Source organism: Ovis aries, chromosome 3 (assembly GCF_016772045.2).
Source record: "Ovis aries strain OAR_USU_Benz2616 breed Rambouillet chromosome 3, ARS-UI_Ramb_v3.0, whole genome shotgun sequence".
NCBI lineage: Eukaryota > Metazoa > Chordata > Mammalia > Artiodactyla > Bovidae > Ovis > Ovis aries.
Window position 1 is genome coordinate 198,929,304 of NC_056056.1, and position 12,631 is coordinate 198,941,934.

At 35.0% G+C, this 12,631-nt stretch overlaps 1 protein-coding gene across 3 annotated transcripts in view; it reads left to right on the forward strand.

Moving 5' to 3' along the window:
- LMO3 (LIM domain only 3) overlaps positions 1-12,261 on the forward strand; it is a 64,876-nt gene extending 52,615 nt beyond the window's left edge. For all 3 annotated transcript variants that reach the window (XM_042247479.2, XM_027967835.2, XM_004006812.5), the window contains one exon: positions 9,372-12,261. In XM_042247479.2, the coding sequence (XP_042103413.1) occupies positions 9,372-9,477 (106 nt within the window). In that variant the 3' untranslated portion in view covers positions 9,478-12,261. The remainder of the gene's footprint in view (positions 1-9,371) is intronic.
- The last annotated feature ends 370 nt before the right edge of the window (positions 12,262-12,631 follow it).

Sequence of the window (12,631 nt, forward strand, 5' to 3'; positions counted from 1 at the left end):
CCTTAAAATGCAGACAATAACACCTATCCTGCAGATTTTGAAAATTAAATGAAAAAAACTTACAAATACGAGGAATATAATAGGTTCTCAAAAATTAGTTTTTACCTTGATATCTATGATTTATTTTCAACCATATAATATTTCACTAACTTGGTTTTTACACGAGATATCTCTTGCTAAATGTAGATGTTCAGAATGTTGCCTGATATACTTCACGATGTATAATTGACCCAGGAAATAATTCAAGAAGTCACCCTGAAGCATCTTGATTCTTCCCAATAGACGTTTGGAATCATAGTAGCTTGATTCAGTCTGTAGTGACATTTAGCCAAAAATAAATTGGCATATGTATATATTTTTATTAAAAAGATAGGAATACAAATACCTGCACATCCTTATAGATTCATTACCTTGCATATGTCTTAAAGGTGTATTAATAGTAAATTTAGAATTTTTTTGTTTACTTATCAAATTGATCCACTAAACATTTACTAACAATAGAGGTACCTTTCTTTAGCTCTAATATTTACTGCTTTTCTACTTATAGGATGTTATAGATTGATGGTGGAAAATTTAGAAAATAAGGATGTAAAATAACATTGTCCCATGTCTCACTACTCTGAAAGAAATTATTTCAATGTTTTGATGTGTAGCTAATCATACATTTTTCTATGCACATATGACAAGTGATACATAACATACGCTTTATATTATACCCACACTTAAACATCTTAAAGGAAAGTAGCAAGGAAGAATCCTAATATTTGCTACTTGTACTTTTTCATTAATATAGTGAGCCTTTTTACCTTCCTTTAAAAATTATTTTATGATATTTGAAGCTTTCTTGTGTTTAGCTTTATGGATAGAGCTTCATATATTGTTAAATCAGTCTTTTATCATCAGATGTGTAGGTTTTATCTTCTCGTTTTTGTATTATCAGTATCATCAATTTAATATGGACTTTATAAACAAATACTCAAATCTGTGTCAAGCTAGATTTGCAAGCACATGGTTATTAGACAAAGCATATAAGTTTAAAGTTTACTTTATATAGTGCCAAAATGCTCTCCAGAAAAATTATACCAATTATCCTTACTCCAGAAATGAAAAAATAATGCATTCTGTTATAGAAGTTCTAACACTGGGAATTATTATTTTAAAAGATATCCTTGTCACCTTGAGGGATGAAAGATGATATCTTATCATTTTTAAATAGCATTTATTTGATTACTAGTGGCCCTTTGATATTTTTTCTATTAAGAAACTGCCTGTTTATTCCTTTCATCCATTTTTCTATTAAGGCAGACTTACCTATTTTATCCATGTTCTACACAGAAAATTAAAACATCATTCAAGTGCTAAGCCCAGCCTAAATTCTATTATGATGCAAAGTAATTGTAGGTTGTTAATGCTATTTACAAATCGTATGTCAATTTTATTTCACCATTGAAATAAAAAGTTGCATTCACAATTAAGTTTGCCTCCTCAGTGGAACTCAGTCAAGTAAGACAAATACTCCTAAATTTTGACTCTAAAACTGTTCACCTTCTTATTGCTGCAAAATACTGTTCTAGCATCATTATTAAAGTACCTAATATATTTCTGTGTGCGCTTCATTTATTACATGCCGTAATGGGACTGCATATCTTTAGTGCTGGCTATGCACAATTAGCACTTAGTTATTGTCTTGTCACTTCCATCCCTTCAAGACAAACTCCTTTAATGCAAGAAGTCAGCTAATCTTCATCAGTCAAGCAAAGCAGACGAATTGTATGACTCTGAATCCAGAAGGTTTTCAGTACAGGAGACTCTCCTTTTACATTGATGTTTGCTTGGGGAAATCTCCCCAGTAAAGTCATTCACCACAGGAGCCTGTACTCATAGTAGCTAAATCATTGTCCCAGTAGTACACCTTTTCAAGTGACACACAAAACCAATGGGTAATTTATAAGCACTTTCCCTTAAGCAAACTTTTTTGATACCTGAAATTGTGATATTATAAATGCTTATGAGTATTATTTAGCAGTGGGAGTCCCTGCTGGCTCAGTGGTAAAGAATCCGCCGGCCAGTGCAGGAGACATGGGTTCGATCCCTGGGTCGGGAAGATCCCCTGGAGAAGGAATTAGCAACCCACTCCAGTATTCTTGCCTGGAGAATCCCATGGACAGAGGAGCCTAGTGGGCTACAGTCTATGGGGTCGCAGAAGAGTCGGACACAACTAGAGATGGAACACCAATAAGAACAATCATTTAGCAAGCCGTTTCATCTTAACTTTTAAATCAAAGTATCAGTAAGATATAAAGCATTGCTGAATGTCTAAAAAAGATAGTAAAAGGATGCCCTGGTGGTCAAGTGGTTAACTCTGCACTTCCACTGCAGAGGGTATGGGATCCATCTCTGGTTGTGGAGCTAAAATACCACATGCTACATGGCCAAAGATAAATAAATGAAATATTTGAGTAAGGTAGTAGTAACAGTGAACTTTCAGGATTGGTGGTCTTCTCTGTCCTTCAAGTAAAAGGGTGTGGCTAAAAATGGGCTTCCCCTGGGGCTCAGATGGTAAAGAATCTACCTGCAATACAGGTGACCCATATTCAATCCCTGGATTGAGAAGATCCCCCGGAAAAGGGAATGGCTACCCACTCCAGTATTCTTGCCTAGAGAATCCCATGGACAGAGGAGCCTGGAGGCTACAGTCCATAGGGTTGCAAAGAGTCGGACACAACTGAATGACCAACACTTTTTCACTTCATGGCTAAAAATGTGTGAATCTGAATTTTAAAATATCTAAAAGTGTATCTATTTTGAAAGGACCAGAAGAAGATTATTTTGAGTACCTTGTATGATAACTTTAATCTTATTCAGAATTGGGAAATTCTGGTTAATTTCTTAAAGATGAGTGACCCCCCACACACACACACCCCGGAACCTTCTAGAAAGCTAAGTGATGGTTTTATAAGAGATGAGAAAAAAGTGCTCATTTGTAATGAAATGGCCTCAAATATATATAACTGTGTGACATTTGAAAAAAAAAAAAGAAGGCACTGTGCTAGGCTCGGTGGAAACAGAGGTGAATAAATTCTAGTTAGAATTTATCTGCCTTAGAGGTGTTCAGAACTATAGAAGAGACTGGAGATCAAAGAATCACAGAAGAGAAGAGTGTAAACATCTGTTTACTAAATATACAAAGCAGATCTATACTGAGGGAAGAGAGGTCTGTCCCTTTTGTCCTTCTTATGAAAGCATCAAAGGGTTGATGTGCTGGATTTTAAAGGATCCTCTAAGACCGCTTAGGGTGTAGGAAGTGTGTCTGGTAGTGGGGTAGGGGAGGTGACAAAGCCTTAATGCAGTGAGGAAAGGGTTTTCCAGATAGGCGGAGCAGAGGGAAGACATGAAAGTGTGAATCCATGTAATGTGTTCTGGAAATGAACAGAGGCTCAGAGATTGGTAGTTGTGGAGTAGTTTGGTGAGGATGTGGAGGAGTAGGGAACAGAGAGAGGAAACTGTGAAGGTAAGAAGTCAGTGAACTAAAGTCAACATGAATCCAAATTGAAATTATTCATCAAAAATTGCATTGTTATTTGAAGTGTTCAGTTCTAGAATAAGTCTGTCTTCACCAACATTTATGGAACACCCACTTCAAGTGGTAGTATAGTTTATGGTGGTATTTCAAAGGGTTCAAACAAAATTTAACTCAAGGTCATTTACCTCAGCACTACCACTCAGAGTGGGAAATCTGTTACACATTCATGAGAGAATTTGAAATGCCACAGTGAATTATACACCAAAAAGTAAGTGCTTTGGAAATGATCAGAATGAGTTGATGGGGTCAGGGAATACTTATGGAAGGAATGGAAACTAAAAAGTCTTTATTCATTTATTTAAGTATGTGCGTGCTAAGTCATGTAGTTTCTGTGTAATAGTATGTAAGTTACAGGTGTACAGTATAGTGTGTGATCAGTTGCTTCAATTGGCTCTGACTCTTTTTGTGACCCTATGGACTATAGCCCGCCAGGCTTATCTGTCCACGGGATATTCCAAGCAAGAATATTGGAATGGGTTGTCATGCCCTCCTCCAGGAGATCCTCCCAACCCAGGGAATGAATTGTGTCTCCTGCATTGGCAGACGGATTCTTTACTATGGAGTTGCCGAGGAAGCCCCAATATAGTGATCCACAATTTTAAAGGTCATACTCCATTTAAAATTATTATAAAATATTGGCTATGTTCCTCATGTTGTACAGTATATCCTAGTTGCTTGTTTTATACCTAATAGTTTATACCTCTTAGTCACCTACTCCTATATTTCCCCCCCGCCCCCGCAGCAAAAAAAAAAGAATTTCTAGAATTTAAGTAGGTAGAAAAAAGGGGAGAAATATCCCTGACTAGGAAACAGCTAAGCAAAGAGAAGATGGTCGGTAGCAAATAATAATGGCAGCAGATTCTCATACAGTGCTGATCAGACATTGTTTTGTTTTGTGTGTGCTAGCTCATTTAGTACTCGAAATAACCCAGAAGTAGTCACTATGATTAGCCTCATTTAACAGATGAGGAAATGAAAGTATAGAGAATTTAAATAACTTGCCCAAGATTGCACAGATAGAAAAAGGTAGATTCAAAATTTGAACCAAGAAAGTCTGTTTTTTAGTCTCTGGACTCAGATCCGGTATGAGGACCCATGCCTCTTTCAAGATGGGTATTTTCTTTGCTGACTGTGGTGGTGGTTTAGTCGCTAAGTTGTATCTGACTCTTGCAACCCCGTGGACTGCAGCCTGCCAGGCTCCTCTGTCCATGGGTGGAAGTCGCTCAGTCATGTCCGACTGTTTGTGATCCCATGGACTATACAGTCCATGAAATTCTCCAGGCCAGAATACTGGTATGGGTAGCCTTTCCTTTCTCCAGGGGATCTTCTGAACCCGGAGATTGAACCCAGGTCTCCCACGTTGCAGGCGGATTCTTTACCATCTGAGCTATAAGAGAAGCCCCTGTCCAGGGGTAAGTGGATATAAAGGCGAGTAGATAGAGTGGAATTAAGTCAGGTAGATATTAAACAATTTATAGCAGGATTTGGGATACGGGTAGTGTGGTTTGGTACAGAGAAGATTGTTTCTGTGTGATGACAACTGTGCTGTCACTGGGAAAAGACAATAAATTTGTTCACAAGTGTACAGTGAGTATATAATCTCCACTTCTTACTGAAGTACAGTATCAAAATCTCCATCTTTTAGTAACAGAGGTATGCTAAATAGGACAGTAGAAATATTGGAGATATGGACTAGATTCCTTTTCTTTCCAAAGTGCTGTAGAAATGGAAATTAATTATAATTGACAGTCACTCATCTTAGGGAAGTAAGATAACTAAGTTAACATTTTCATTCTTAGAAAGGATGTCACAAATGAAGGCTTCCTCGCAGAGGCATTTGATAACCTGTTTAAAACCACTCTAAGCCCCACATTTTACAGGGATGATTTCTTAATTATACTTATTGTCTGTACTTTTAGAGTATCTAAGATCATATGAATTTAACTATAGTTACTCCAAAATACCAGGTAATTAATTCTATGATTAATTCTTAAACATTAAGATTAGGTGGTTTAATAAACTGATTGGGCATCTTTTTATTCCTTAACATATTTTTTAATGATGCCAGAATTAATTGAACTGACTGTATCACAAGCAGTTAGGGTTAGATTATAAAAAAGAATATGTTTATTTTCAAGAATTTTAGCCTGTCCTGTTAATACACATACATTCAACATCCTCTGGCCATCACTATTTTTATAATGTTTTTCTGCAAATGCTAAATCGCATCAGAATCTGGTTATAGAACATTGGAAATTAGCCTTTCTTACAAAATCACAGTTGTAGATCATTTTGTTAGATGTCTGATATCTGCATTGCTGTTTCTCTAATTTCGTCATGTTTGTGTATAGAACATTTTAAAGGAGTATATCAGCTCCTGTTGCAAAGCAGTCATAATCAGCTCTTAACCAAAGCTTTCAAGGCTGTTTTAAGTTTTATATGTGTGACATTCCTCACCTGTGTTCTGTTTCATTTTGACCTTTAAGTATAAATTGATACACACATAAAATGTACTTTATCCAGTTGACAACATATGAGTAACAACATATTTCGGGAAGGAATATTTTAGATGAATTCCATTTATATCTCACTGAATGATAGGCACTCCTTTTTAAAGGTCCATACTTTATTATTCTGTTTCTGTTTTGTAGATAGTTTATTGTGTCATAATTTAGATTCCACGTGTAAGCGATATCATATGATATTTGTCTTTCTTTGCCTGACTTAAGTCACTTAGTATGATAATCTCTAGGTCACTCCATGTTGCTGCAAATGGCATTATGTCATTCTTCTTTATGGCTGAGTAGTATTCCAGAGAGAGAGTGTGAGTGTGTGTGTGTGTGTGTGTGTACACGTACCATATCTTCCTTATCCATTCCTTTGTTGATGGACATTGAAATGTTTCCATATCTTGGCTATTGTGAATAATAAAAGCTTGAATCTTGAATCCAAAGAGATCAGGGGGCTTTTCATTCCTCTACCATACATGTTCTAGCTATGGAACATTGAGCAGGTTTTAAAAATTCTGGAGAAGGCGTTAGGTTTTTCATCTGAAAAGGACAGTGTTAATATTTTATCGGTTGGATTTAAGGAATAAATGTAATGGCTATATCTATATACATGTTCAGCCTTAGTACATGGTAAGTACTTTATAAGAGGTGTTTATTTTAATTACCTACATTCCAAACATTGAGGAAAGGCTTTACACGCTACATTTATACTCTTTACTACCAACTTAGAAAAGTTACTGATGTTGAAGACAAAAATCCTGAAGTTTCATTTTTAATATTGTGAGTAGAAGGTTGGGATTTGAACTCAATTCATTGCAAATGTCTCTCTGCCTTAGATATACTTCTTATTTTAACATTCCTACTGAGCTGGTGATGGACAGGGAGGCCTGGCATGCTGCTGTCCATGGGGTCTCAAAGAGTCGGACACGACTGAGCAACTGAACTTGAACCATTCATTGATGTAACTGTTTTATCTTACCCACAGAGAAATGACTCAGAGAAAGTATAAAATACATCCTATATCTTGCATTGGGTAGGTGAGAACCACAGCACTCAGTACCAAATCCCCAGGCTCTTGGTTCAGTGCTTTTGTTGATATAATTACTCTGACTTTATTAATCTACAAATAAAATTACCTACATTTCAAGGCCCCTGAAGGTAAGAATGGCATGACACAACATGGCAAAACAAAAATTTTTTTTAAATTACATTTTTATTTGATAGCAAATAGAATTTAGAGACTTATTTTAAAAATTAAAGCATAATTTTAGTACAGAGTTGAAAAAGTATTTCTAGTTTAGTTGGTTTTTAGGAAAAGATAAGATTCAATAACATCAGCTGGAACACAAGAATATTTTATTAAAATTATTTTTGATGTGATATTTTATTAGTTTATTAATCAGCTCAAATTAATTTCATCATTAATATAAAGTGAAAAATTTGAACGGTAATCAAATGTATTCTGCATGTTATTTTATATAATCTCACATGAAAGAAAAGTATCTAATTTGCCTATTTAGGCCTGCCCAACAAAAGAAATATTTCCTTTTATTCAACATATCCTAATGATCAGGATAATCTACAAAAACTGGTTTATCCAAACACGACTTTTTAAGCACTATATTTCATGTTTATAGTTTGCAACTAATAAAAAGAAGATATACTTGAAGTCCAGACTTGAATGTCCATTGTATCGAATAGCCTTGACCACAAACAACTGCAGGATTTCAAGATCAGGGCATAGCCTGTACTTTCAATCAGCATCATCAGCAGGCAGTAATCCTGGGGAAAAAAAAGTAAATTCCACAAATAAACAGACCAATCTTCCTTTAAGAGGAAAGCTAATTCTTTTCAATCTACTTTTTTTATTACACTATTTTCCCCTCTATCTACTTAGCTAGAATAAGGATAAATTTCCAAAGCTACCCAGTTGGAAAATAAATAGGTTCACTGTTTGTCTAGCATTCCAATCTTTGCAAATGTAAATCAGCCCAACTGCTCCTCATTTAAACCTTCAACTTCACAAAACATTAAAGTGTGGCTTTCATGACACAATTTAATCTATCCACTAAGATTTCTGCCTGAACATCATTTGAAATTGACTATCTGATAAAGAGGGACCACTATCAAAGGTCAGTGAGGTCAACTTGTACAATTACAAGTAGTTTTACTGGGTCAACTCTACCAGACAGTGCTGTTTGAAGGTTAAATTGTTACAATTAAAAATATATACAGATCTCCCCAGAGTTACTTTATTGTTAAATGTACCGGAAACAGCACAGGCATTTACTTCTGACCTTAATTGTGTCCAAAGTGTCACCACTGGGAAATTATACAAAAAGAGCACTTATTAAAAACATTACGATCTTACACATTAAACAATGCTTTATAGAATAAAATTTATAATTAGCTACTAGAAACTAGTTTATTTATCACATCAGTATTAAGAGGTTCATCAGGTTACTCCTTTAGGTCTAATTGGAAGTACTCTAAGAAATCCACTAACTATTTCATAGTTAGTGAACTTGCCACAAACAAAGCACCATGGCCCAGCATCTAAGTCTGATGCTAAAACAGCTTTCAGTTCAGAACAATCACTTCCAAATTACCAGAATTTAATCACATTTTAATAACAGGAAATAAAAGGAAGCTTTAAATGAGAAGCTCTAAAATTGGCTATTCTCTAATCATTTGATTCATTTTAATGTTTTTACTCTTTTTTAATAAAGTAGATAAATGGTCAGTGAGGAAAGCTTCCATAATCACTGCCATGAAATGTTATTATTCTTTCTTTTATGTGTGTGTTCGTTGCATAGTCACGTCCGAGTCTTTGCGACCCCATATACTGTAGCCCATCAGGCTCCTCTGCCTATGGGATTCTCCAGGCGAGAATATTGGAGTGGGTAGCCGTTCTCTTCTCCAGGGTATCTTCCTGATCCAGGGATCAAACCCAGGTCTCCCATATTAATGAGTGTAAATACAGGTTAGTTCTTTTTTTCTTTCCAATATATGTGAAAAAAATATAACCTATGCTGCTCAAGGTGTTTTCCTCAATGTTCTTATGATTTTTATGTATAAAAGTAGGATCTCAAATTTTGTGTGCAGTGTTTTATTAAATGACCTGGATGGTTTAATTTTGACAATAAAGGTAACTTTCTAAGCCAAAGTTTCAAACTCAGGGAATTACCATATGAAATGATGATTAGGAAAAGAAATCTTCAAAATTAGAGATCTGAATGAAGTCATCGTAACCATTTTATTTTTATAAATATTTTCAGATTTTGTGTTGGAGATAAATTTTTCCTAAAGAATAACATGATCCTTTGCCAGACGGACTACGAGGAAGGTTTAATGAAAGAAGGTTATGCACCCCAGGTTCGCTGATCTATCAACATCATCCCATTAAGAATACAAAGCACTACATTCTTTTATCTTTTTTTGCTCCACGTGTATATACGAATTGACACGGGAACCAACTGAATAGCGTAGATATAGGAAAGCAGGATGGTTATATGGAATAAAAGGCGGACTGCATCTGTATGTAGTGAAATTGCCCCAGTTCAGAGTTGAATGTTTATTATTAAAGAAAAAAGTAATGTACATATTGCTGGATTTTTTTGCTTGCTATTCGTTTTTTTGTGTCACTTGGCATGAGATGTTTATTTTGGACTATTGTATATAATGTATTGTAATATTTGAAGCACAAATGTAATACAGTTTTATTGTGTTACCATTTGTGTTCTGTTTGCTTCTTTGTATTGTTGCATTTAGTACAATCAGTGTTTAAACTTACTGTATATTTATGCTTTCTGTATCTACCAGCTATTTTAAATGAGCTGTAACTTTCTAGTAAAGAATTGAAGATCAAATCTCACTAATAATACGTATAGATTAAACAAGTCTATCATCATTAAAAATACAGAAAAAGAAAGACACACAAAGCATTTTAGCAACATCCACTATTATTGCCGCTATAATTTAGAGTCTTTATCAGTGTTCTCATTTATAACCCCCTATTTTCAGGGGGTTAAAGATCAGCTTTAAAATAATGCATAAAAATTTCATCTTAAAGCACTTTCATTTTTTACCAACGTGAAAAGTGCCATTTTTAGAATAACGTTAAAGCTTAACAGTTTTCCTTTTAATATCCTTTTTTGTGCTCTTTACCTAGTCAATGGTTTTGTTTTGTTTCCTTCAGCGCCATTCACCCCTTATGTGAACTAGTGCCTTTGGGTATCATTTAAAATTTTCCAAAGGGTTACTTTAAAAAAGTGTTACTGCAATTATGAGATAATCTTAAAATGATAAATTTCTTGTGCAAATTTTGCCCAGACCTCTCCATAAGAGCTAAGGGTATAATAACATTATGGCTTGAAGCATCTCTGGCACTAAAAGGTTTTGAGTGTGAATCTACTGAAATCATGATAATGCACATTGAAGCTAGGATGATATTTGAAGATTAAAGTCACTTTTGATCAGAGCAACGTAGTGCTCACAGAATCTTCTAGAAGAAGAGAAACAAAGGGATTGATAAAGAGCTGAGAACTGGTGATTATATATTTTTCTGTATTTACCTGCCACTTATTTTAATGTTCCAAAGTGAACACTTTCAAAGTTTGATGTGTCTTACTCTTCCTTGCTTTCTCTAAGTAATTACCATTCAGAATTGATCACACTTAGGCTGAAATCTGTCATTCCATTTTTGAAAGGTGAAAAATTAATCCCTTACCTACATGATAGCTGATAAAGAGGAAAGCTTTCTAGAAAGAAAAATTATGGAGACTGATTATTTAAATTACAATTAAGGAAATAAAGATGAAACTGTGTTCCCTTCTTCTGGGTTGTTTACACTTTGCTTCTTTGCTTCTGCTCCCTGTATTCAAACTATTCAACAGACCTAATTCCATAACAGGCACAATGAAGCATATTTTACTAGAGCAAATTTTAGTTCTGTGGGCTTTTTTTTTTTTATATTGATCACTTGTATAAGAAACAATATTTCCCAGTGTTAGTTGCATCCCTACTTTGTACTGCTGAATATGCACTGCAGATGAAAGTTAAATGTGATACCTGAATTCTTGATTTGGGGCCAAAATATTAAACTGAAAATAACTCTGGTGTGGATTTGAGTTGTTTTAAAACAAAGCTTTACTATGAACATGCATGTGGATCTGGATATCGCCTCTCATTTTTAGGAAGATGGTTCTATGAAAAGTGAACGGTATGTATTTTTACAAAGGATTCATGGTTAACAGTGTTCAAGTCATGTGTCTTCCAAATTTGAGATATACCCCAGAGATGTTTCAAAAATAGCAGTACGGGGTCCACAAAATTATTATTTTAGCCTTAGAAACTTAAACATTTGTTTCATGAAAAGACTTGCATAGCCAAAACCAAAAAGAAACAAAACTGAACAAACGGGAGGAAGGTGGGGGAGATGTGTGAAAAGTGGTTTTACTAAAGCAGCCCTCCTAGTCCCCATTAAGAGCTGTTTGAAATTCATGTGTAAAATTCAAATTGTCAGTATCTTTTTGCAAATGATCTTTTTTATATTTAAATGCTTTTGCGTATGTTTATCAATATGTCAAAATACTTGTAAATTGGAAACAAACTTCTCTCAGCTTCTTGAAGCTGTTCCATTATTCCTGCTACCCAAAGACCAAACAAGGTTTTTACTGCCTTTTCTTTTGCTTAATCCTTTGGGAATTCATTCTTATGCTTTTTCTATAAACAAAATGACTCACCTGGATTAAAGATTAAGGCCTTAATCTCCTTAGATTATCTTTAATCTCCATAAAATGGTGGAACAAGATAGAATAGGCCATCTGACAGCTAATTGCCTGAAAATAGTAGCATTTTTCACCTGAAGTACTAAGCTTATTGTCTTGACTCCTCAGAGTCCCTGAACTGTTGTCAACTTTCCTCTTTGTGTTGTGTAACCCTGACGTCATTTAGCTTATTGTCTGAAGGCTCCAGTAGGACACCTCCGATGGAGCTTTGGTTTCCTCAAGCAGCGAAAGCTGCCTACGTGCATCTCATGTAGACTGACTGTGATGAAGGACCACGCTCCTCCACCCACCAGAGTGCTGGCTGAGTTGAAAAGCTGACCTGTGTTTGTAATTTCACTTCCATCTTGCTTAATAAATATCTGCTGGCTTCTTTCATTCACTTTTTTATATTTGGATTTATGTTTTTAATAACGGGGATCACACTATTTGATTGCGCTTAATTGGCAAAAGTCTAAGATGATATCTAGAAAGCATAGTATGCAAAAGGAAAAAAAGTGTATAAGGACATTTACTTTCAAAAGGTATTAATAGATCAGAAGCAGAAAAAAGTACCCCAAATGCTTTCTCCAAATGTTATATGCAGGATCTCCAATCTAGGTAGTCTATTGCTATTTACTTCTGTGCAGAAAATAAAACTGTCAAAATGAAGGTAGCAATTGGTGGATATAAATTTGTATGTTTATACAAATTTTAAGTGATCTTTCTGAAAGCAACCATGTTGCTCTTGTCAGACTAAATTTCAGATTTCC